Genomic DNA, 27,465 nt, shown 5'->3' on the forward strand with positions numbered 1-27,465 from the left:
CAATATATGGGTCAACCTCGATTTTTCTCATATTACAATATAATGTTCCAATAGTCAATTAGAAAAGGAAATGACTAGAATTTCTTGCCGGAAAGCAGTTATAGGGAGCAGGCAACCGCGAGAATTACTTATTAGTGATCAGGGGCACTGACGTGATCTGGGCTTCAAATTTGGAACTACTCGAGTTAATTTTTTCTCTAAAAGAGCAAGCAGCGCGAAGCGCTGCGCAGCGGGCAAGCATCGTGCGTGATCTTCGTCTATACTGAATTGATTCAGGCCAAAGGAATGACACAGATTACTTTACCAGATTTTTACGGAGATTTTGTATTGGGCGGATTATATTGGTTTACTTTGCTTTCCAGCATGTAATTATGTGTTTAAAATTGTTTTTACATACATTACCTACATTATATTGTAATATGTAATAACAATTTATCAAAAATTTTTAATAAAAAAAAAGGATCACGCACGATGCCTGCCCGCTGCGCAGCGCTTCGCGCTGCTTGCTCTTTTAGAAAAAAAATTAACTCGAGTAGTTCCAAATTTGAAGCCCAGATCACGTCAGTGCCCCTGATCACTAATAGGTAAACTCTAAGCAATATATGACCGTCTGGCAGTTGCCTGCTCCCTATAACTGCTTTCCGGCAAGAAATTCTAGTCATTTCCTTCTCTAATTGACTATTGGAACAATATATTGTAATATGAGAAAAAATCGAGGTTGACCCATATATTGCTTAGAATTACCAAATAATATTAATACATACAAAAATAATTCCATAGTTAAAAACAAGGGTAAATTAAATATAATTTATTTGAGGACTTTATACAATTATTATTCTTTAAACATTTTTCAATATAGTCTCCCATCTGGCGCGATCTACTCACTTTTGCCACAGATTTGGAAGTTTCAGTATTCCCTGGTCTTGAAAAGTTTCATGGCAAGTTATAAGGCTATTGCAAATGTTCTCCTTGACTTCTTCATTGCTCTCAAATTGTTTTCCACCCAGTTATTCCTTCATAGGCATGAAAAAAAAATAGTCACAGGGTGACAAGGGCTATAATGAGGGTGCTCAAGGGTTTTCCAGACCATTTCTTCCAGCGTTTCCCTTGCCAAACTGTGATGTAAGGCCTGACGTTGATATGGAGGAGAATGACGTCTCTGATGGGCATGTCTCTTCTTTTGTTTCGATAGGCGGCTTTCGCCAACCTTAACAACTGATAGTAGTAAGCCGCATTCACTGTACGTTGATCATGCAGAAAATTAACAAATAAAATTTGCCTACAGTCCAAAAAAATTGTTGCAAGAAATTTTACAGCAGAATCTGAACACCACAAATATTATCATCTGTAAGACATGTCCTTGGGCATCGATCATAATTTTCCGCTTCAACCCGTTCTCGTCCGTGCCCTTAAATCCACTTGCCCACGTAAACACACAACTCTGAGACATTGTACTGTCCAAAACTGTGCCTGCAAACGAGTTAAAATTTCAGACGGTTTTTTTGCCTTCGTTGGTTAAAAACTTTATGATAATCTGTTGCGCAACAGACGAAGGGGCATAATGCTGCATTAATTCGGGGGTAATGCCGAACTGAACACTAACCAGAACGGTTCCCCGCTCCTCATAAATCAAACATCTACTCCACACAGCATTATCTATTTAGGACCTGCATTCTAGGAACTTAAGCAAAATTATCGTTTATATTTGATTTACCTAAATATAATCAAATGTAGGCTCAGATTCACTACCTCTAAATATCAGCTGGAGGCTACAGGTTTTTCACCACATAAAAAATCCTCTGCTTCCAAAATCAAAAACAAAGTAGGCCTAATGATCTATTTCACTTTACTGACTATCACGATCTCAAAGTTTTTACCTTCTTCAGAACTAACTAAGCCCCTAATGTCTTTTCAGTAAGTTACTGAAAAATAAATGCATACTACATACTACAAACAAACTGGTCCAAACTAAAGTGGAGTATAATTTCCAAAGATGTGCCGTGTACCTCATGTACGTAGGAATTATGTGTAACACTGCACAACGAAAAGAAACAATAGCAAACGAAACATTGTCTTCAAAACTAATGGGCACCTGCCACATATGCCAGGGAAGATGTAAACTACATATTAGCATACAGCATATAGCTAAAGAATGTACAGTAAGTTTAATAGTTCACTGTACAATACGATTACACAACTGTTTCATGTTCAGTCTGAGTCACAGTGAAGGTGGTAAGCATTATACTCCAAGTAGGATAACTTGTACATGATTATACTAGTTTACTACAAGTGGGAGAATAAGTGTTAATGTTTTCTTTAATGCAACTTTCAAAAAATTCTGTTGATACTTAAAGGTGAGATAGAAGTAATTTTTTTTACAAATATCCAACCAATAAATACAAAGTAGTATTCAATGCAATCAATCATTTACTGAACTAGGGTTAGTACAGTTCTACATTTTTAGCCAAACAACATTAAACTTACTTTGATTAACACTGCTTCCAGTTTGTCCCATCTTCAAAGCATGTTTCTATTATTTAAAACTAAAAAAAGCTAAAATTAATAAAATCTTGATTTTGTTAATTAGTAAAAACATTTATAAAAACTCAAATCACAAGTTATAGTTCTAGTCGAGTGTTATTTTTCAACTCGTTGTCAGAATATTTAAAAATTATTATTCATTCATTACGCTTCAATGAAACAGAAAAACTTTAACTTTAAACTGTAAAATTGAACGACCAAGAAATAATTGGGCTTGGTTAAATTTTATTACCGGAATTGACAAACTGATACCTAACCGACACAAGATCCAATTCCAATTCCAAATTCCAACCTATAGTCTAAACAAAAACAACAGCCATTTTACAAGCCATTAGACAGCTGTTTCTACTTTCGTTGATACTCAATGTATTATATATAAGTATACTACTGTATTTGGAATGTTATACCCGAAAATTATCTAATCTGTGTGAACTACACTAATAATTAACATGTCTAGCCAAGCCCCACTGTGTTAAGACAAAATTTAATCCACGCTATATCACACACAAAATAATTTCCCCATTATCACTATAAGTTTATTGTCAATATCTCAAGTTTTGTTTTTACTAATTTGTTGTTAATGAACTCATATCAAAATGAATAATTTTATCCCATATTTTCTAAACTGTTTGAAATATTTAAACTCAATATTCTGAAGGGGTGATTTTACAACAGCACGCGTGTAATGTTTAGGTATAATCAGCCTCCCACTGAATCCAACCAATTAAAGGTACCAGTTAAAGAATTTCATTTTCGTGCACTCCAGAGGGCTCTTACAAATTTTTATGGCAGACAAAAGAGCAATAGAATCGAGTAAGAAGACTGGATTCGGATTTATAAAAATAAAAACTGTATTCCCTAGATTATTTTTTTTATTACCCGACTCGAGATTTTTGGCTTATGAATGATTTATCCTTCTAAAATTTTGCTTGTAGTCGAAACATTAGAATACTTGTATACATAATGTAAAAATAACTAATGGACAAGTTGTTCAATCACTGATTTCCAAAATCATTTGATCTCGCCTCTTTGCTGCACGATATTCTGAGTTCTCTGGGACCCCTAGCTGCACGGTAAAGGTTATCGTTACAAATTAGCATAAAAACTTATTTATTATTCTTTATTCATCTTTAATATGATTTTAATATACATTTTGAAATGTTTGAAACATTAACTTTTTTATAATTGGGTGGTGCATTTTTGAATCACTATGCAGCATAAGATTTCGTTGTGATGCATATTTGAACGAAATCCTGGAATCCCTTTTTCATTGGAATGGTGCACATAATTCTAAGTTGAATAAATTTTCTAGGTAGCTGTATATAAAACACAAATAAGATAGAATTATTTTTAATGTGACAAAGGTAAATTGGAACATAATATCATGGTATATAAAGTGCCATATTGGAATGATGTCATTACAGTTCAATAGTAAAAATAGGTAAAACATACTTATATTAGATCTCTCTACTTGTGAAATAACTGAAAACAGTTTCTCTTCTTATTTAGACACAGGGCACATTGCACACAGAACACACCCAGAATGTCTGAGCAGATTTAGCCTTTGTGCTACAAAAAGTACAACGCCTTCTTGTGCTTCTTTTGGGTTGATGCTTTGATTTTGCTTGTCGGACTTCTACTGGGATCTTAATTTTACACATCTCCAGTTTGTTAGTATTTCGTGGTGTTGTTGGTTGTTGTCCTATATCTGCAATATTTTCACTGACAAGACCAAACACTATTCTCCTGCGAAATGTTTTTAGGTCAAGGCGAGGGACTGGTAGACACTTGTGCAGGATGTAGGCATTGACAATGGCAGCATCAATGAAATAAAAACATATCCTTACCCACCACTTTTTGCTCTTTCTGTCCAACTCATACACTGCCTTCATTTGGTCGAATCGATCAACACAATTCATGTGTTGATTGTAGTCAAATATTGCTTCTGGGCAGCTGACATCAATTCGCTCATCATGTTTTGTTCTCCTTTTTACCTGAACGACTTGGCGAGGATCATGAAAATTGGTCAAGGCATGGACTGGTTTATTGTCAATCCACTTTATTGCTGCAACCTCTTCATTGGTTGAGAAACATTCATGCTCTCCTCGTAGCATTTGAGCTGTTTCTTTGAAATGAGGCAAGTTTTTCGTTCAATATTTACAGTACCACAAGCATTTATATTATCTTTTTTGAGGTCTTTCATCAGGTTGTAGCTGACAAAATTGTTGTCAATGTAAATGGTATGGGTTTTCTCTTTCAAATTAGTAGTTAGTCTTTTTACAACAGATTCTCCCAAATTCAACTCCCTCTTATTACCACCTTACCTGTGTACACTTCAAACTTAACCATAGATTATGTTATGAGCTATATATTCACAGCTTTATACAATAAGGTAGTTGTTATAACAGCGTATAAATAGCATATCTATTGCATTAGTTGGATTATTGATCATTGGCCCAATCTAAATTTAAAATTAAAATTTAATTAATAACTTCGTATTTGCAATCTGCATTACACTACTGATTAAGCACTTTACAATAATTCAATATTTACTAAAATTAAAATGTAAACACATGTTTCTACCTCTTTGATACACTTCAGCTGAAAGTGTTAACAGCTGTTAAGTATCGGTTCATTTTATATTACGTGTCGTAGCGCAATCTGTCGGATCCAATGTAAAACACTCCAATATCATAACATTCGAATGTAAACAAACTCATTTTTCAATTTTGAATTCGACTTTATTTGATGAAATGAATGTGTTATGGGTGGTAAAAAGCACTCTAAGTGTTAATTCAGACGAAAAGCTATACCTGTTCCAAATTTCAGCACAATCCGTATAGCAGTTTCAGCGTGATTCGAGGACAAACCTCCAAACATCTAAACATACAAATATCCAAAGATTCAAACTTTCGCATTATAATATTAGTGAGACTAGTGGGATATACAGGGGGGTGCAAAAGTAGGTATACAGTAATTAAATATGTTAAAGAATAAGTAGGTTTATTTCTACAAAAACTAAACTTTTACAATCTATTTTAAGAGCGTTAAGAAACAGAAATTAACTCTTAAAAGTGTTGTACTTCACCAATACACTTACTTCCTTTTGTGTTCAAATTGTTTGCCTTCACAGTCAACACACTGCTGTAACCTTGAAGTTACGCTTAAACACACTTTTCGGCAAAGTTCTTTATTTTCATCTATGTCTTGGCAAGCTTGGCGAATGAATTCAACCATCTGATTAAGATCACGAGGTTTTTCGAAAATACCTTGTCTTTGACAACTCCCCAAAAGAAAAAATCCATCGGTGTCAGATCGGGAGATCTTGCTGGCCATTCAACCAATCCTCTTCGACCGATCCACGAGTTAGGAAACTCCCGATTTAGTAGGTCACGCACGATTGTCGCATAGTGGGCAGGAGCTCCATCTTGTTGGAAGTAGAATTCCTCATTACCCTGCTGGATTTTTATTTGTGGTATAACGTCAGTCAGCATGTTCCTGTATGCATGTTGGTCTACAGTGTTATGAAAAATGACAGGTCCAATGACACCTTTACATGAAATGCTAGCCCAAACTGTTACTCCAGGTTGATTCAGCTGTTCTTCGAATGTCAAGTGTGGATTATCAAAACAGTAATAGACACAGTTGTGTCTATTGACTGCACCTGAAAGCTTAAAATTAGCCTCATCGCTCCAAACAATTTTTTGAATAATTCCCGCACCTTGAAGTTCCTCGTTTAACATTATCTCGCAAAACTACAGTCGACGATCAGGGTCGTCCTCTATTAGCCCATGAATAAGTCTTGGAATGTACATTTTCAAACCTAACCGTTTCATTAGGCGTCCTAAAGATCTGCGTTCAATGCCCAGTTCAATTGATGCCCTTTTTCTTGACTTTTTTGGGCTTTGAACATAGGTCTGCGCGACAATCATTTCGTTTTCAGGAGTAGTGACAGTGATTGGTCGTCCAGCCTTTGGACCATTGCAGATAGATCCTGTAAGGTTAAACTTATCTCTTAGTCTATAAATACTTAATCTGGTTGGTGGTGGTGTATCAAACTCTTCTCTCCATCTCTCTCGAACTCTTTCACAGTTTTCTGTCTTCCAATATTCTTTCAAAACCCACTTTCGTTGATCGTTGGTCATGTAACCAGCCATGATGACAGAAGTGTAATAATAACAACAGTAACAATGAGAAAACATTGCCAGCTGTTAGTAGCAAACGTATTACACAGCTGATCAGGTGGCTAACTTGGGCATTACCAACCAACTAAAACTGTATACCTACTTTTGCACCCCTCTATATAAACTAAATTCATCTAATGTTACTAAACCAACCTTTATTCGAAAGGAATTAATACAAATTACTGATTGTATGTAATTACTATTTTCACTATATATTTATCAAATTTTAACTATTTAGAATGTAAATTATATTATTCTTACAATAAAATTACAACAGTAACTAAATAGTAATCAGTGAAGCGTCTTTGTAAAAGACCAGAGTCTGTACTTTTACAAATAAACGCAATTTTTTTACCCAAATGAATATTAATATTATGAAGCGGGTAATTTTTACGCATATTTTTCTCTTTTCTTAACTTCTATCTATAATGAATAATATGTGTATGTGACCAAAGCACGCGTTCATCCTCCGTAGACTAATGGATTTAGTCTCGGCTCTCTAATTGAGAGATCACGGGTTAAAATCCCGGGGAGGGCCAATAATGCATAGACAAGAATAAACAGTGTACTAACTTTGCAAATAAATTAAACAGTGTACTTCGAAGCCAGAATAGCTAAAAAAAAAGATCTTTGCACGATGCACACTCGAAATCCATAGACAGACAGGGTTGTGTTGTTGTAATGATAGCTTTTTTCGTGTTTGAAGTGTCCAGAGATGTTAATAAGACGTGTAAAAGTAAAAACTCCTGACTCCTAGTAAAAAGTACAAGATTTCTTCTCGTACTTGTGTCTACATTTTATGATTTTGTTTACAAGTCAGAAATAGAGGTTACGGTAAACTTAATAACAATGGACGATTAAAATTGTAAATTTAGTGCTTTATTAAATTTCGTGATTGTTAGAATCTTTAGGTTAGATATTTAAAAATGGGGCGTCAGAGGCAGGTACAAAAACCTGAAAAAGCACAAAAAATGCAAAAGGATAAAGCAATACCAAGTGACGCTGAGAATAGCAATAGTTTTGTGGTGTCAATTAAAAAAACAATAGTTATGGTTATAATTGCTATCGCAATGTATATTGCTGGTAAAGGTTATTTAGAAACAAGAGTTACAACACCCTATGATGAACACAAGGTATATAAATTATAGTTAACAATAAATAGAGAAAAGGTTTGGATACTAAGTTAGTTTACAGAACCCAGGTGAATTAACATTTTTCTTGAGTTTATGTTAATTATATTATGTATAATTCGGAAGACCTACTAAATGGTCAAAAAACTACCTTAAACAAGTTAAAGAAGACTAGCCTACCTTACCTCTACCTATCTTATCAGGTACACGCATCTTTCATATTTGCAATTGGATAATGCTAGGCTTTAGTAAAATGTGTTGTGCGCCTGATGGAGTACATGTTTTAGCCATTGTAAGAGTGGTTTTCAAACTTGCCTGGAGTTTTCACTTTTAAAGATATGTACTCGATCGGGTTCACGATTAAAATTTGAGGTATAAGAAATCACAACATAATAGGTATGCAATAAAACTTCTTGCCATTTATTGAACCAATGGTTGATATTGGTTTGAACAGTATTTTTAATTCAAGAAAATATTACTTTTTATAAAACTTAGGACCCAGCTTCATTTATATAACAACCTGTATCCTATAAGGGGTACAACATCCAGGTGTAATAAATTACCCTAATGAGTACTTGTAGGGCTACAATCATTAAAAAGACTTAAGTGACAAAACTTTTACCAATGTAGGATACCTCTCTCACACAAAAACTTTTACCATGTTGTCACAAGCCCCAGTAGCAAAATGCTCAAACGATTTCTGTTATTTGGGCTTCGTTATTACAAATTATGTTGTGCTTAATCATTTGAATATTAAAAAAGTATAATCTTCATAGGAAAATCTACAAAATGTTTGAATGTGTATTAATAGAATCGGTATCAATTTACAAAATCGTGACCATGGAAAGGTATGTTCATTTTTTTTTCCTGAAAACTACAATTTTTCCTGAAAACAATAGTGAAGAAAAAATTCGTCGGCAACGAAAATCAAAGGAGTTACGATTTTTTGAAATCCTCTGAAAACTCTGTTTTTGACAGTACCTCTGGCAATTTTACTGAAATGATGACGTTAATCCTGTCAACGATGCCTGCCCGCTGCGCAGTGCTGCGCACTGCTTGCTCTTATAGAAAAAAAATTTACTCGAGCTTGCAAAAGTCGAATCCCAGATCACGTGATGCCCCTGATCCTTAACCCTCCAAGTGTTGTTCGACAAAATTTTGTCGGTTATTTTCCATCTTTAATGCAATAATGCCCGAAAGGCATCAATATAATACAATGATATACTTTCCCCCCAGTTTATATGCACCTGTGATAATAACACTTGGCTATAAATGCCCAACCCATGAAAAAAAGTCCATTTTTCATGGTCACGGTATTGTAAATAAATACCATAGAATCTTCGTAATGAGACAGTTCGCTACAATAAACAAAAATGACTATGTAAAAGTGAATGAGGTTTACTATTGTTTTGACGGGGAAAAATACTAGATCATTTCACTACAGTTGGCTCTTTATGAACTAGGGAACCAGGAGTAATCAGTATTCTGAATGGGAGAAAAAAAGTGAAAGTAAGTAGGATACAATAAGCAGACCCGGTTTTTTTATATCTATAATGATAAACGATACTACTCAATTATAACTTTCGATATAACTAACCGATACTGATTTTGAACTATAACTAGATAGTATCAACTGTAAAGACTTTCTCATATGATAAACGTATTTCCTTTTATAGATAATAACAGACAGTTGCAGATAATCTCTGTGAGTATTTCTGAAGAAGAGAATTATGGTTTTCTAGAGAAGATTCTTCAATAACTTCTCGAAAATGGTTAATCATTGCTATATAGGACAAAACAAATAATTATGCATATTTCGTATTTTTTGTTATAAATGGTTTTTATGTTCTTATCATTTCATTATTATGTATGAGTTTTTCCTAATTCCAGTTCTAGTAGTTTGTTTGATCGTTAGAGCTCATTTATAATTCATAGGTTTATCACTGTGTGCGTTGTATTAGGTATTTTTATTAAAAATACGATTGTGATTATGGCTATATAGCCATGTTGATATGATTTATAAATGCGTATTCGATAAATGAATATTAAGTAGGCCTATTGATGATTGTACTATATACAAAAACTGGGTCCGCTTATCTACTCTTTCCGTGAACATAATAGGTCAAGCAACAAAATGGTGGACAATTTACAAAAAAAATACTGATCCCACTAAGAATTATTCTGGTACTTTGGGATTATACCGACCACACCAGTATGAAGAACACAAAAATATAAATGTATAGAAACAAACATGATAGAACGAAAAAACAACTCTTTAATTACAAAATTACAAACTTACAAGCATTTCCAGGTATTGTGATCGGTATTGTTGTTGCTGTTATCTTATCTTTCTCGAAAATCCCGATTACGGCAGGCCGCGCGGCATCACATGATTTCCACGGTACATAATTGCCTTTCCATTACAATTCAATTTATATTTCTGATCAGCCCCTCTAGAATTTGATATTTTACTGATAGGTACTATCTCGAGGGATGTTTTTCTTTCGTTGACATCAGCGCGGGGCAGCACCAAAGGAGGCACTCACATTTTGGGTGGCAGAGTGTGATCAAGAATAAAAACAAGTTTTGAGTGTTTTTTCAATAAAGAGTTTAGTTTTAGTTTGGTAATGTTTGTTTTTATTGAATTTTTGTGTTTGGAAAAATGTAGAGGTAAAACACGGAAGTAGGCCTACAACAAAGCGACGCACCAGCTGAACGGGCGGCGAGACTCTGCAATCACGTTATCTACTAGACCGTTCGACTTTGACCTCTGTCTGAGGATGGGGAGGGGTTTGGGATAAGACAATATTCCTGTTTTATATTGACGAAATATTGTTCTACGCTAATCTAGTAATCAGTAGAAGCAAAATGTCAAATAACGATTCATGTCAGGTTGTGGTCGGTATAATCCCAAAGTACCATTATTCTTTATAAATTAACTGTCGTTATTTTTGATAAATTAATTAAAACTCATCTATGTAACTACCTGACTGTCAGACCTAACGATACTTAGGTATTATCCGGAGACCATATCAGAAAAACAAAAAAATAAAATAAACAAAGTAAAATATATTTTTATAAAACATTTTAACCAATCAAATTGTCATTAAGTTAAGTTATTGTAGACAATTTTATTGTGATTAATAGGATATAAAAAGTATATTTATATTTTTTTAGTTCTAAAAAACTGCATTATTATAAATAACAGACTTTATTGAACTTATTGTGAACATTACATGTCATTATGACAAACGGTTCTTGATTTCTGCCTCCCAAAAGGAATCGATGACAGCTAGGAGGCTTCTCTGGCCTTATCTACTATTTGTTATTAGCCTATATAGTAGGTAAATACAATGTATGTATTATAAATATAAAAAGTTGGTACTTTGGGATTATACCGACCACACCAGTATGAAGAACACAAAAATAGAAATTTATAGAAACAAACATGATAGAACGAAAAAACAACTCTTCAATTACAAAATTACAAACTTACAAGCATTTCCAGGTATTGTGATCGGTATTGTTGTCGCTGTTATCTTATCTTTCTCGAGAATCCTGATTACGGCAGGCCGCGCGGCATCACGTGATTTGCACGGTACATCATTGCCTTTCCATTACAATTCAATTTATATTTCTGATTAGCCCCTCTAGAATTTGATATTTTACTGATAGGTACTATCTCGAGGGATGTTTTTCTTTCGTCGACATCAGCGCGGGGCAGCACCGAAGGTGCTGCCGAAGCCCGCGCTGATGGCCGGAGGCACTCGCATTTTGGGTGGCGGAATGTGATCAAGAATAAAAACAAGTTTTGAGTGTTTTTTTAATAAAAAGTTTAGTTTGGTAAATGTTTGTTTTTGTTGAATTTTTGTGTTTGGAGAAATGTAGAGGTAAAACACGGAAGTACAACAAAGCGATGCACCAGCTGAACGGGCGGCGAGACTCTGCAATCACGTTATCTACTAGACGCTCGACTTTGACCTCTGTCTGAGGATGGGGAGGTGTTTGCGATAAGACAATTCCTGTTTTATATTGACGAAATATTGTTCTACGCTAATCTAGTAATCAGTAGAAACGAAATGTGAAATAACGATTCATGTCTGGGTGTGGTCGGTATAATCCCAAAGTACCAAAAAGTTAATAAGTATACATGGATCTGAGCTTGAATTTAGGTAATATTTTAAAGGACAATTTTCTTTTTCACTAGAAGTATGAGGTGGTGCTAAGTTACCTAAGTCCACACTGATGGCTAGGGGCATTTCCAATCCATACTTTCCTGAACACAGATCATGTGCCAGATCGTCTAACATTACCTGACATCGATAAAGATCTAGGACGTGATCTGAGGTCGGGAAAGTACCGATCGGAAATGCCCCTGGCCATCAGTGTGAGCTCCGGTGGCATCTCCCGCACTTCTGATGAGAAAAGAACATTCCTTGAGGTAGTACCAACATTTAAGTTCAGGTCACATGAAAATGTGTTGTCAAACTCCTCTTAGACCATCCTTCATTGAGTGTAATGAGTCAATAATTACCTTAAAAACTATTTCTTAGATCCAGTATTCATAAGTTAAACTTTCACAACTGGCAAGAATATTAAACCACCTAGAACAAGACCTACATTGTAAATATTTCAAACTTTAAAGCAGCGTAATTTTTTAAAGAGTGGACCTTTTTAGGTCAAATTTGTGGCATTGTACTGTACTAATAAATACCTTTGATGTACTATTCGACCTATGCTCTAATTTAAGATTTCCTTCTGACTTCTTGTACAGAAGGTTAGCACAGATCATCCTCAGAGACTTTCCCTTGATGTTACAAAAAATGGTAATTACTTCAAATAGTAGATTTTATAGGTGTAGTAATGATGAACCAACTTTTTTGCTTTACCTGTAATCGTTCAGAAAGGATCAAGCCTGTGCGGGACTTTTTTTACACATTGTATATGAACGTAATATACATTACAAAATGTAAAGAACGCTAACAAAACCTGTTAACCAACATGATGATTAACTAAATCACTATTTTCACCTACTGTAGTGAAGGAAAGAGTTTTAAAAAGTCAGGTATATCCTTTGATCAGATATAAAACCCTAAAATATGTTATGTAAATATCTTTTCAAGAATGTAATCAGATACTGTGGGTTGGGGTGGAACTCCATAACCTGAATAGCACAAATAAATATGTGTTCTTGTAATAAATGACACTATTTTGCAAACAAGAATTAAAGCTATAATAGTTAGTTGCTATTTTTTGTTAATTTACAATGTAAAAACAAGCATTAAACATTTAGGTTTACTTCGTAATTTATATCATAATAAATTACATTAAATCTACTTTCTTAAAAATAAATGAGCACTCTTATCACCAGCTGATTGTAAAAACTGAAGTGGGTGTAAAACGTCAGAGAGTAGTTCCTATAAATTCAATGGGATTTGTGTGTGGATCAGAGATGAAATTGTGGTCAATATTTTGTATTCTTTAGACTTGTAAACATAAGATCATCATATTTTGATATTACTACTTTTCTGCACTTGTGCTTCTGAGTAAAACTACACAGGGATTTTGGGTGATAACAAATAACAAAGTTGTAGAACATTGAAAATGGAAATATTTTCCTTGAAATGTTTCATTGTTTTAATTTTGAGTTGTAGCTGGGAATCATTTGAATACATGATCTAAGTTGTGGTTGTGGGTCTCCCTTATATTTGTTTTTGCTCTTGTCAGTCATCATGCTGCCACCTTTAAGTATTTAAAATAACAGTATTAAGCTAGTGAATTCAGGAGGTTTTGAAGTAACAGAATAATGTTAATTAAGTTATTCAGATTTGCTGAGTGTTTGATTTCAATCTGTTAGAAAAATACAACAGAAAGAAACTTACATAACTTCAAATGAATGTCTTATCAGTGTGGTACAAATAAAAATTAATATAAACTCAAATCATAATTGTATGGACATACGAAATCGAGGTTAAGTGGTAGAGAGGACTTTATAGTCCTAACTTCGCCTCCAATAAAGACTTTTTTCATTTCATTTCAAATCTATCTGCACTGCTGGCAATAAACAAAAAATATCTCTTGAGATAGTACCCATCGGATAGGTAGTCTAATTTTTCATTATTTTAATACTAATATTGTATATAAATATATATTTCTCAGTTTTGGCTGCAGTAGAGTCAACAATACTGATAAATGATAATTAATGTTATTATTACTCTATTACTGTTACTAGTTAACTAATATTACTCAAGTAAGTTTTGAAGAGTTCTGGCTAAAATGAGTGGCAGGGCAATAGCCCTGAGTGACACTTAAACGGATTCACAATTTTGTAACGACTAACTAATTTTATATTCAATATTTTTGTGTTCATAGGTGGTCACAGAAAGTGGGTTGATGATTCCTGACCGCTACTGGGGTTCGTACAGACCTGGAAACTATTTTGGTTTGAAAACAAGAGAGTTTCACTCTCCTGTTGTTGGCCTAATGTGGTATTTCCCGAACCGGGTTGGTCCAGATGGTATTAGTATACGGTAAGCAAAATGTACCTATTGTTTTGTACATAGTCTACACTTGATTAATTTAATGAAGGGGGCTATTTATTTTTTGTAGTATTTTTTACTGCAGATAATAAGCGGCCACCACGACAATCGAATCATTGATATTCATGACTAATGAATCCCTGATATTACTACTGAAATCAAATTACGATGTAGGTATTTATAATTATTACAGTATAGTTAAATTTTTTTGTTTCTTAACAAGTAATGATTTTACTATAAAAAAATTGTCTAGGCTATGTATATTTGTAAAATATAACAAACAAAACAGTGTAAAATGTAGTTATTTTTTTACTATTTAGAAAGATTAATGTGTCCGATATCTTATGACATAAATACCATAATTATGTACATTGCCATTATACTTGAAACCAGTACAAATGGGTGGTTTATAACGTATTAGTGCCAGTATCAGAGTTATTCTTTAGTAACCTATTACTGAGATAAAGTGTTACCGGTAACATTCTGTAATTTTAGTTACAGGTGGACTGAATGATTTGGCATTCTCATGTTTTTCTAGTTTTAGATTACTCAGACCTCCTGTAACAATTTAGGTGATTTTGTGCAAGCAATGAGGCTAGGAATGGAAATATGCTATAGAATGTTATTATAAGTTGGTTTAGATTAAGTTATCATAAATATGTTACTAGGAGAATCAAAGTTAAAGATCATCTTTAGAATCGCTCATGTGATATGAGCTTAAATTTGGGTACTATCTCGATGGATGTTTTTCTATCTTTGCCAGAAGTGCAGGTGGAAGGCGCCACCAAAGCCAGCACTGATGGCTAAGGGCATTTCCGATCGGTACTTACCTGACCTTAGATCGCTTCCCAGATCATCCAACTTCTCCAATGTCAGATTGCGTTGGATGATCTGGCATCATCAGCAGGCTTCAGTGGCATCTTTGGAGCCTTGCACTTCTGGAGAAAAAAGAAGATGCTATACCGAGAGTAGATCTGCTGGTAACAGGTTACTGGAACGTAGTACCTGACCACGTTATTTTAGTAATAGGTTATTGACAAATAACAGTATTTCCCATTTCTAGTCGCCATTACTCAAATACCACATTCATGATTTAACTTTGTTTGAATTAATTTAGAACAATAATGTCCAATCTAATTATATTAATTACCTTATCAAAACAACATTGTCAATAATGCACTAAGGAAAATAAAAACAGTTTTGTCTATGAAAATAAATTGATATTTAATATAATAATCTCTATACAGTATTTTATTTTGCAGTGATTTTGGCGTTACCTAAGACCTACTACAACTACAACTTGTCCCATGTTTATGTTTACTGTTCGAACAAACTGCGGTATACACTACTAAGAAACCATGCATGCAAGCTGTGTTTCCCAACACTTTCCTATTATTGTAATATAGGATAATATATTCTAATAACTGACTCCTCCCCTTAAAATCTTCAATGTCTCTCAAGGAGGATGTGTCACTCATGCCAAGAACTGCTGATGTAAGGAGTGACAACACCTCATCAGTTAATTTTGGATTTGATGGAGATAGGGATACTTAATTAATCTGTTAATTGAATCCAAAAGAGGCATAATTAATGAATTTTAATTTACTTGGTCATGTGTTATTGTTTAACAGTCATTGGTGCGAACAGGGAGATCGTCTGGATAGATACACATGGACCAAGCATGATGGTCGCAGCTTCGGTATCCAGGAGATAGATGATGGGCCTGTGCGGATTACTACATCGTTCATCAAACGTGCGGGGGGCTCTAATGGTGGTGACTGGACTGCCCGCATATCAGTCTCTCATCTGGTCAGTAGAGTTAATTCTAGAATCTAGATTATTAATTTAGGCATGTTTAACCAAAAACAGATAAATAAGTTACTTAAACTGAATTTTCTTGTAGAAGCGAAAAACTGCTAAATATATTTATTAGTTGTTAATACAAAAATAGTGTTTTCAAACAACCTATTGCAGTGTCTGGTATCTGGCGCTGTCTTAGACTTGACTTCTAGAATCTGAAGTCATGTTCTTCTGAAGAGATCTAAAAAAAGGTTGGTGACGAAAGAGCTCAAAACAAACCTTTACATCGTTTCAACATCAGAGACTCATAAATATGTGAAGTAGTAGTCTCATTGTCTCATCTCAATAAAAGGAAGGTGAACTGGAGCTAAATTCAACATTCAAATTAAATCCTGACAATAATAAAAATACACACCGTCTTAAGGTCATCCAGTTCATAAAAATTAGGCCAGTATCACAAGATTAAAATGGATTATAACTCAACAAAAAAAATTAGTACAGTAACGCTATCTATGCACTCACTGACAAAATAGTTTTAACGGTAAATGTCTGCTTTACAATCTCCATATGGTTTAATCTCCTGGCAATGTTTATTCTTTTTTAAACCTTAATGCCACAGTAAAAAATATTGTCATGGCTTGAATCTCGTATTTTTAGTGTCTAAATAAGCAATTGCTAAAAGCTGTTTTTGTAATTTTTTAAGACTGTATTAACAATAACAGGTATGAACAATAACAAGGTGGCCTCCCGACAGGGAAAACCAGGAATTTTTCTAAGAACCAGGAAAATTTCAAAAATAATTTTTGCCTCCAAGAAGTTATAAAATCAAAACATAATTTTACAGCATCTTGAATCAAAAACTGATTAATCTCGAAAAATCATATTTTATGCTACGGGGATCGTGAAATTGTGAATAAGGATTGACATATGTTCATGAGCTACATCTGACGCCAGTTGATCTAAGCGTGATCCACTAATGTAGTGAGTTTATTTTGGTTAGTTCAACTCCTGTGCCGAGGCAAGACTCCGCCCTTCCCCCCTCCCAAAAAAAACGTAACAATGCATTGGGCAATTAAAATTGGCTGACCGATCCTTTCGGATTTTGGCACTAAACGAGTGGTACGCTTCCGTAAACTGGCAGAGCGGTCATAACCGTGATACAAACAGGTTTTTTGTACTCAAGTAATATTCAGTTGGTGAATGGGGTTCCCGGACGAAGTTGACCAACTCTTATTCTTGAGGGAAAATATCATTTTGAAAAGAATGAGCTGAGGGGTCAACGGGACAAAATGCTAGAGCACCTCAGCTTTGTGGCATTTCTTGCAAATACTGCTAGTGATGATAAAACGTCATCGTTGCACTTGGCGTAAGGGTTAAATGCAGTATTACAGTTGTCTATTTCGTTTGAAAATAGACTAGATAATCTGCAATTTTCGACTGGGAAAACCAGGAAAAAATGGGAATTTGAAAAGAGATTTGAGTGCCCACCCTGAGTAACAAAATGTCGTGATTTAAAACATAATATTTGATTTTAAGTTCTTGTTTCGCATATCTATGTTTATGTTCCTCAAAGGCAGTGTATCTGCTGGTTCTAAGCATGGATGTCAGCTGCTCGGCAGCAAACTAATAGACAATCGCTAATTTTCTATTTTACATTGTACTTTGTGTAATTGTACATAAATATATTCTAAATATAAATATATGTACGTTAATACCTCAAAATCCTTTTATTATGAATGAAATAGTAAATTCTTTGCAAATGTTGGTATTATAATTAGTACAAATACATTCCTATATATATTTCATATAGGCAATTTCAAAAATTTGAACAAACATTCAATTTTCATCTAGACGTGAGCTGTCCTCTAAGGAAAAACCAAACAAAGACCTAAGAAACGAAAGTGCACATGGATTACCAAAGGTATCCTGGTTTCTAGAGAAAAATTTTTATTTTTCTCGGAAATAAACAAGCACACAGTTAACGAAGAGTTCAAAAAGATTTTTTTTTCAAAAGTACAAACAAATTTATAGAAAAGTCATCAAAGCTGCGAAAGCCTATGATGTAAACAAAGCGTTGCTCACGTCGAAAAACGTATCAAAAACTGCATGGGCCCTTCATTCAACAATAAAAATGTATTAATTGATAAACCGATTGAAACTACAGATCAAAGATAAACTCATCAATGATCCTTTAAGGGTAGCTGAGGAGTTCAATAAATTCTTTTCCTCGGTTGGAGCTGAACTAGGACATCGTCCTCCATCTAGCCAGCCGGTTTCACATGTCAGTGGCCGAGTCCAATACCTTCATTGGCTCTGGTCCCGGTATCAGAGGAGGAAAATTGCTAGAGTGATACGAGGCTTCCCATCAAAATGGTCTAATGACTCAAATTATGTGTCAACGTGGCTCCTAAAGCAATGCTCTAAGCATTTATTGGGCCCGCTCGAACACCTTATCAACCTCTCTTTTCACTCGGGAGCGTTTCCTTCCTCTCTCAAAATCGCTAAAGTCACTCCAAATTTTTAAGAAGGGTGACCCTCTTTCAACTCAAAATTACCGCCCCCATATATCGATATTGCCGTCTTCAGCAAAATCTTTGAGAAGCTCTTTCTTTCCTGTTGTGTGAATTTTCTGGACAAACACCATCTGCTGTCTGTAAACCAGTTCGGGGATTCCGAAGTGGTAGATCGAACGGTAGACGCAGTCGTGCGTCTAGTCGATGCGATAGTAGAGGGGAATTGAAGGTCGGAGGAGATACTTTGAGTATTTTCCTTGACTTATCAAAAGCGTTTGACTGTGTCGACCATACAAATCCTCATTCGCAAACTGGGAGTATTACGGGATGCGAGGAGTGTCGCTCAAGTGGCTCAAATCGTATCTCAGTGATCGAAACACAATTTGTAGGCATTTCAGGCGTCAAATCGGGAGAGGAGGGTCTGAGCTATGGTGTTCCTCAGGGCTCCATACTTAGCCCTTTACTCTTCTTGATCTACGTAAATGATGTTGGTTCATCGGTACAACAAGGGCGACTCGTCCAGTACGCAGATGACACGACTCTCTGTCTCAACTCAAAATCACAAGAAGAACTTGAAAAATTACGTTCATTGAGCTCAACAGTGCAGTTCAACATTTCAATGAGCTCAATCTCAAAACAAATCCTTTGAAATCAAAATTCATTCAATTTAGTTTGCGACAAACAGATTTCAGATTGTAGTCCTACAGTCATGTTAGACGAATCTGAAATCACTGAAGTGTACTCAATGAAATTCCTTGGAATACACCTAGATCGAGGTTTTGACTTGGGATTGTCATGTAGACTATGTTTGTTTCAAAGTTATCCTCAGGCATTTATGTCTTGAGGAAACTGTCCGAATACTGCCCAACGCAGGTACTGATGACGGCATATTATGGACTGATCTACCCCACACCTTTCTTACGGATTGGCATTGTGGGGAGGTTGCACAACCGCAAACTTTTTCCAGAATTTTCATCCTTCAAAAAAAAGCAGTTCAAACAATTGCAAAAACTGCAATGGAGAGAGTCGTGCAGGCCAGCTTTCAAAAATCTAAAATTGTTGACATTACCTTGCCTCTACGTCTTGGAAACGTGTCTTTTTTTCAAATCCAAATGCGAACACACAAGAGGTAGTGATTTACACTCTTATGCAACTAGAGGCAGGGATGACTACCGAACTGGAAGACGCAGGACGGTAGCTCACGAGCGTTTGCCTTCTCAGGCAGGAGTGTCAACAACTTGCCGAACTCGATTAAATGTGTCCCCATGCTGAAGGCATTCAAAGCTCGTCTAAAAACAACATTGATTACACATGCGTTCTACAGTATAGACGAGTTTATGGCACAACAATTGGGAGACCTCTCAATTGGCTGACTGACCGGGGAAGTGGTGGATCAATTCGAATGAGTGAGAGAGAGTGAACGCAAAAATTGTATGTATGGAAGGGACTTCGATGGTAGAACGAGTGGAAAATTTAGCTCGATATACGTGACGATTGCTATAACATTGTTTTTTATGTTCTACGCAATAAATAATTTATTATTATTATTTTATTATTAATTATGTACGTTAGTACAAATACATACCTATATAGATTTCATATACGTGTAATATATTCTGGAAGCCCATTTTATTATAATGTATCATTTCTATCAAATAAAAATAGAGGATAAGAACTGTAATTTTTAAAATATGGTCTCTGAACGTCTGCAAATTTGTTGTGAAAATGGATAAGTAAAGTTAATAGTTGAATTCATATGAAAATTTCTCTGGTTTGCTCTTTTGTTTTACTGTGTATTGCGTACCAGCAAAATTGTGGTCTTGTACCGAAATTCCACGTACCATAGATCTCTAACCTACAATCTCGGACTGCTGTTTGTCCCTCAGCGGTGCTTTGTGGGTAGTTGTTTCCTCTTTTTATTTGGATTTAGGCGTACACGATGTTACGTTGACACATTAAACTACATGGAGATATAAGCAAAGGAACTTTAAAATGGGAGGTGTCGATCTTTATCAGGAAGGTTCATATTTTTGGTTCTCTTTAGAACCAAACAATTTTTACCAGGAAAACTGAAAAAAACCAACCTTTGAAAAATATTTTGAGTGGCCACCCAGTGGAATAAAAATAAAATAAAATGTGCAAGTTTTCCTATTTTTTTCTATATGATAAAAACCATTCTTTACCACATGAAGCAGAACTGCCTTTAGAGGTTTAATCCTATTCGTGACCTTGGCTTTGCATCCTTCGTAAAACATAAATGTGTACTGAAAACAACTACTTAAATCTTAAATTTTTTATATGAATATTTTGTCTGAATAATCCTTTGTATTGATCATTTACGTAGCTTGTACTTAGAATAAAGTTTTTACAAGTTCCTCGTGTAATGTTCACCTAGGACACAATAAAACTAAAAATTAACATACTTCCTACAATAAAGACATACATCATACATAAATTTGAATACTCAAGTTCAAATTGTTTTTTACGTTTGTTGGATAGATAAGATATAATTTTTCTACTTACCTAAATTAGTACCATTACTAACACAGAAAATAATTTGAAAATTATGTTTTTGTACCTTATTTTAAATATTATGACCTAAACCCCTTAACAATTTATTAAAATACCCAGAATCTTATTATTTTGCTGATTGCATTTAGTTTAATTTTTTCTAGTTGGAATATTAAGTTCCTTTAAACCATTTTTTAAATAAAAAAAATGTTTAAAGTTATTTTTAACTAAATCTATCTGTTATTACAATTTAAACCTTAGGAACAAACATTTGATTTGTAACTAATTATGAAAACACTACATTTTAAGTAATTTTAATTACATTCCAATAAAATTGTCCAATTTTGTCTTGTTTATGATTTATTTAGTGATGCACTGCTGTATTTTGAACTATTCTCTCCTGGTCAGCATAGGCATTCTAGTATCAAACTAAGGGAAAAGTTAAAATTGAGGGTTCTTGTTTTACTGTGTTTATTTTACAAATAACTGAAAAACTATACAAATTGAAAGCCTCTGGCTATTTAATAGTGTATAGTTGTAAATATAACTCAACAAATATAAAGCTTAGCTATGTCATCTTGATGTCTATATCTGAGCATCAACATGACTATACTGTACTAACTGTCTGAATTGTTAACAGAAACAAGAGTCGCGGGGAGAGCCAGTAGCCTTGCTGTTCTATACAGCTCTGGACTCACAGACACAAGGCAGACTCAGCCACTACCCAGGGAATGTGCTGACGGGCACAGTTGGGGAGACTGAGCAGCTGGGGGCATTCACTGTGCGTATGGTGAACGTGACAGGCCGTGTGGAGCAGGAGTCCTACTTGGTTACACAAGGACGTGGCCTGCATCTGCTCAAGGAAGTGGTGATGGCATCACTGCGAGAGATGACGGTGCGCAGTGTCAGACAGATTGTGCTACCTGGGGACATAACACGGGGAGTGCCGGGAAACTTTTCAGCAACGCAGGTTAATACACGTGTCCCGTTTGAGATGGATGTCATCTTCGAATCAGGCAGCAACTTCGACAGGCCTAATACCTTGACTGGAAAAGTCTACACGGATTTGCTGGCAAAGAAAGTTGAAGAGTTTGACGCAAAATTTGAGAGTATTTTCAAACTAAAAGAAAAGACATTTAAGGATGAAGAAATAAATTTTGCCCAAGCTGCCTTAAGTAATCTTCTGGGTGGAATAGGTTACTTTTATGGTTCTTCAAGAGTAATATCAGATAGATTAGACAAGCCTGTTCCTTATTGGAAAGCACCTTTGTATACTTCAGTACCTTCTAGAAGTTTTTTCCCTCGAGGATTCCTCTGGGATGAGGGTTTCCATGGGCTACTTATAGCATCGTGGGATCTTGAAATTGAGATGGATATCATGAGTCATTGGTTTGACTTAATGAATGTGGAAGGCTGGATTCCTCGTGAGCAGATACTAGGTTCTGAAGCACTAGCTAAAGTACCTGAAGAATTTGTGACGCAGATAAACACAAATGCCAATCCCCCAACATTTTTTCTTACACTTAACTACATAATAAAACATTATGGTGATAGGTTAATAAATGAGAACCGTTTAGGTGTTCTTGAACGTATGTATGGCAGATTAGTGAAGTGGTTCGACTGGTATAATACCACTCAGATTGGGGAATTGCCAGGGGCATATCGTTGGAGAGGGAGAGACGAGAAGACAAATTTGGAATTAAATCCTAAAACGTTAACCTCAGGACTCGATGACTACCCCAGAGCTTCTCACCCCACTGTGGACGAGCGTCATGTGGATTTGCTTTGTTGGATCACTTTGGGGGCGAAGGCATTATCTGAGATTGCAGTTTTGCTGGGCAGAGAAGGAGAAAAGTATGAAAATACCTTTAAGTACCTGTCTAACAATCATCTTCTTGATCGTTTACATTGGTCCTATAAGAAGAATACTTATTCGGATTTCGGTTTCCATACGGATAATGTCATATTGGAGAAGCCTCCACCAATACACCAACAACATGGACCTCCAACACAGCAGCCATATAGAAGAATAGTAATCAAGGACCCAGAGCTTCAGTTTGTTGATTCCAACTTTGGTTATGTAAGTTTATTTCCTTTCTTCCTACAAATTCTAGATCCAGAGTCACCAAAATTGTCAATGCTCCTCAACGATTTGAAAAACCCTGACCACCTGTGGACTAACTATGGCCTAAGATCTTTGTCGAAAGTCTCACCTCTCTACATGGCGAGAAATACAGAACATGATCCTCCTTACTGGAGGGGTCCCATTTGGATCAACATGAACTATTTAGCTTTAAAAGCATTAAATTATTATAGCAAACAAAGAGGGCCTTATTCAGAGATAGCACACAAGTTGTATGTTGATTTAAGACAGAACCTGATAAAAAATATGTTTAAAGAATATAAGCGTACAGGATACCTGTGGGAACAATATGATGACAAAAGTGGGAAAGGCCAAAGATGTCATCCGTTTACAGGCTGGAGTTCACTTATTGTGCTCATCATGGGAGAAATTTATTAATAATTTTAAAAGGGTTGTGTTAATTGTTTTTATTATTTCGGGGGTTAGTAGGACAAATAAATAACTTTTAAGTACCTGCAGTTTTTATTGAAATTATCCAGAAAGTGTCAAATTGATATCAGTTGTTATTTCAAAATGTATTTCGAGAGTTTGACTATAATATTGACATAAATCATATTTAGATATTGATATTGAATTTTACCTACTTCTTTTTTACTTGTTTAACAATTTACAATCTAGCAGAAGAAATTTATTAATAATAATAAATAACTAAGATTGGTAAATCTGAAACGTACCAAACTGATGATTTTTTGGTTTGTAACAAATCAAAATATTACGTGTGCAAGGACATTGTAAGAATTGCAGTTACTGTAATTGACTTTTTGGTGTGTAGTTTTTACAAAATATTTTTGATTCTTTTGTTTTACTGTTACAATAACATCTAACATTGTGGCTGTATAACATATCTGCATAGAATCCCAACATCCTTTTATATATTATAATTATAAAATATTTATAATAATTCAAACTTTCATTTTACCAAAATGGTCACAAAGAAAAATTATTTATATATTTAGACTGAACATTTTGGCACAAACAAAAGTTAACTATCTTCAAATATGGAGCTGCTGAAATCATAGACTGGTTGGCCTAATAGTGTGCTTCCAGGGTGCACTAAAGGCCCTTGAGGCTTAAGGGGACTTGAACGCTCCATATAAACCCATGTTAAATTAGGTACTTTTGTGTCCCATTATCTTAGAAAGTAATAAAGATACCAACCTGATATTTTTATCACTTACTATGTGGTCCTATACAAAGCTACTGATCTATTTTTATGAACTTATAACTCTGTTTGGCCAAGTTATGATTTTTTTTATCTAGCGAGTTCAAAATAACCCTGAAATATAGACTATTTTTCAGTAAAATGAGGCCTAATAAGTCAATACTTGTTATAATTGTTTCTTTGTAGATCAGTAGCATTATAGATAAGTACTAAACATCCTGTAAAAATTTCAGCTTGTTATCTTTAGTACTTTCAGAGAAAACGGGTCATTTGTGTGAAAAATCAAAATTTTCGGGAAAACGCAAAAAACAAAAAAATTTAGATAAAAAGTATATTTTTCACAATACTTGAGCTCTAAAACCCTCCAGGAACATAATGTTCATCATTCTCCTCTTCTTCTCCAAGAGCTCTCCTTCTTTTCTTCACTCGACTTTCCTTGGTCATCACTACTACCTAATTTCTTCTCAGAAGAACTGGGTGGCACTACAACTTTTGGAGTAGTAGGCCGAGGCCTAACTGTTGAGTCTTCATCTGGTGAAACTGAAGGTAACCTTTTATAAAACCTATTACCTTTATTGGTACGTTTTTTAAAGATTCCTTTAGGTCTATTCATTATATTATCAAAGATCACTTTGAAATAAAAGTCTATAAACACTGAGTCAACTTCCAATAATAACAAAATATTGTCAGAACAACAAAGTTGCTAGGTTACAAACAATTGACAATAACAAAACAAGCAGACATCTGTCAAAACTGCTAAGGTCATAGAGAAACAAAACCTAAGAGTAAGTAAATAATAAATCAGTAAAATCAGCACTATAAGAAAGCTCTACACTGGATACAGCCGTCAATGGCGTTTCAGAGGCAACTTCAAAAATTTATTTGAAGCATTTAGAAATTTTTGTGAGTGATAATATTAATATCATTGTATTCCGAAAATGTCATACTACAATAAAAAAAAATAAAAAAAATAAATGTTAAAAATAATTTTTTTTTGTCCAAGTCCCCTTAAGTGCATGGCAGTAGGCCTCCCCATAGAAGAAGGCCTTTAAAATTCTGTTCTGTCTTAAACTAACAAAGTATAGAACATTTTCCCCAAGCTTATTATAGGCCTATTCTTTAAATGAAATTGTGAAATAAATGAGACTTGTAAATTATTTCTTTGCTTATTTTATACCAGTAATTTTTGTATGTACACTAATATAATTTAAATTAAATTATTTGAGTAATTCAAAATCAACTGGTTGATTTAAAAATGTTAATTTATAAAAATTTAAATTTAAATTACTTGTTCTCAAAAAGTAATGAAATTTTGTAAGGGTATTAAATTTTATCTGATTTGAAATTGTGTTTAGTTTATAATGAATAAATAATTGTTACATTTATTATAATTGAGTACATTTAATGTCGTATATAAAAAAAAGGTTTTGTATATTGGTTAAAAAATAAATAAGGCATTGGTTTTTGAGCAAAACTGCAAACAAGGTTCAAAATAGTCCTGGTATTTTTGGTAGATACTGTGATTGAAAGGGTAATCAAAATATACAGTAACTCCAACAGAATTCACTTTCAATTTTAATGTTGTTGTATAGTATAACCTTATTTAACCATATTAATTGGTATTGAAAGTGATATTGATCAATGAAAATCTGGAGAAATTAGAAATACAGTAAAAATACAAAGTTATAGATAATAAGGAATTGTTACAATAATTATAATAGCAAAAAAGAGCCAATTTCTTATGTTGCTTTACAAGAATAATAATAGATCAAACATACAAAATAACAAATAGAAAGAAATGTTGTTTATTGTTATGTATAATTTTGTATAATATCTCACGGGCAGTACTTTGTTTAACACTGCTGCAGAGAACTATGGTCATGCTGATGTTCCAAGGCCGTCATTTCTACTGTGAAGTGCTGGAAAGTCACTCAAAATAAATAATCTGCAATGTGGCATAAGAATGAGTCATTATATCTTCCAGTTTATTGTCATAACTGTTTTTACTGTCTGTTACTGTTAAAAAACAAGCTCCTGTTAACAATACCTATGTCATTCATTGCAGCAATGTTATTATCAGTCTGAAGTCGACATCTTTTAAATTTACAATCAATTATCATCCTCTTGTAGGCTAGTAGCTTGTAGTAACAACATTGTTAATTTGTTATTATATCTAAGCTTATTCTGAATGCCAAATACGTATTAACAAAAAAATATTGCATTAGGAATTCAACAAAAGTTGTTTATTCTTATAAAATGTTGACACCCTGCACTCAGTAGAGCTGATCCAGATAATCTGTAGATGTGGATAAATGAGTGATACATATTACCAATTATTCTTAATATGAATAAAGGCTGATAGCAAACTATAATACATTTTGTGATATTTACTAATAAGAGCTAATAATAAAAAATAATCATAAAATTTCTAGTCATGACATTTAGGAGAATGCAGTAATATGTTATTCATTTTCTCACTTCTTGCCAATATTGAGCTTGTAATGCAATTTTTACTTCTCTTATAGTTTTAATACATAGCAAGTACATCTAATTTATCTCATTACAGTATGGATTTATCTCACAGCATGAATTTGTAGAATCAAGAATGATAAAAAGTTTGACACTCTCAGTGTCAATTGGTGATATTTTCGTCGATGCAATTGTTTTTACAGGGTCACGGTTATATTTTCTCCGACTAAAATGTACTGGATTTCTAATACTGACTAATATCAATTGCTTTCCCAAATCAGATGAGGAAGTGAGCCAAAACTTTGTTTGTTTTATACATGTAGATTACTTATAGATAGAGTATGGATTATTTGTAGATATTATAAGCAACCCTATAAACACAAACAAAGTTTGGTCCGCTTCCTCTTCTGATTCAGAAAAGTCACAGATAATAGAATCAAAGAGAAGTCCCTAATGTCACTAAATTGCAAAAG

General features: G+C 34.3%; 2 protein-coding genes across 2 annotated transcripts in view; one reads left to right on the forward strand and one right to left on the reverse strand.

The window, feature by feature from the left end:
- The window catches only part of LOC124371757 (protein neuralized), an 86,546-nt gene extending 83,731 nt beyond the window's left edge, over nt 1-2,815 (reverse strand). The window contains exon 1 of the mRNA XM_046830116.1: nt 2,485-2,815. Coding sequence (XP_046686072.1) covers nt 2,485-2,515 — 31 coding nt within the window. The 5' untranslated portion in view covers nt 2,516-2,815. The remainder of the gene's footprint in view (nt 1-2,484) is intronic.
- A 4,580-nt stretch (nt 2,816-7,395) lies between these two features.
- Nucleotides 7,396-23,813, forward strand: LOC124371778 (mannosyl-oligosaccharide glucosidase-like). The gene is made up of 4 exons (XM_046830124.1): nt 7,396-7,858; nt 14,228-14,385; nt 16,026-16,203; nt 21,859-23,813. Exons 1-4 carry the CDS (start codon nt 7,652-7,654, stop codon nt 23,737-23,739), a joined length of 2,424 nt encoding a protein of 807 aa, XP_046686080.1. The 5' UTR covers nt 7,396-7,651; the 3' UTR covers nt 23,740-23,813.
- The last annotated feature ends 3,652 nt before the right edge of the window (nt 23,814-27,465 follow it).

The sequence above is a fragment of the Homalodisca vitripennis genome, chromosome 1 (assembly GCF_021130785.1).
Source record: "Homalodisca vitripennis isolate AUS2020 chromosome 1, UT_GWSS_2.1, whole genome shotgun sequence".
In the NCBI taxonomy this organism is placed as follows: domain Eukaryota; kingdom Metazoa; phylum Arthropoda; class Insecta; order Hemiptera; family Cicadellidae; genus Homalodisca; species Homalodisca vitripennis.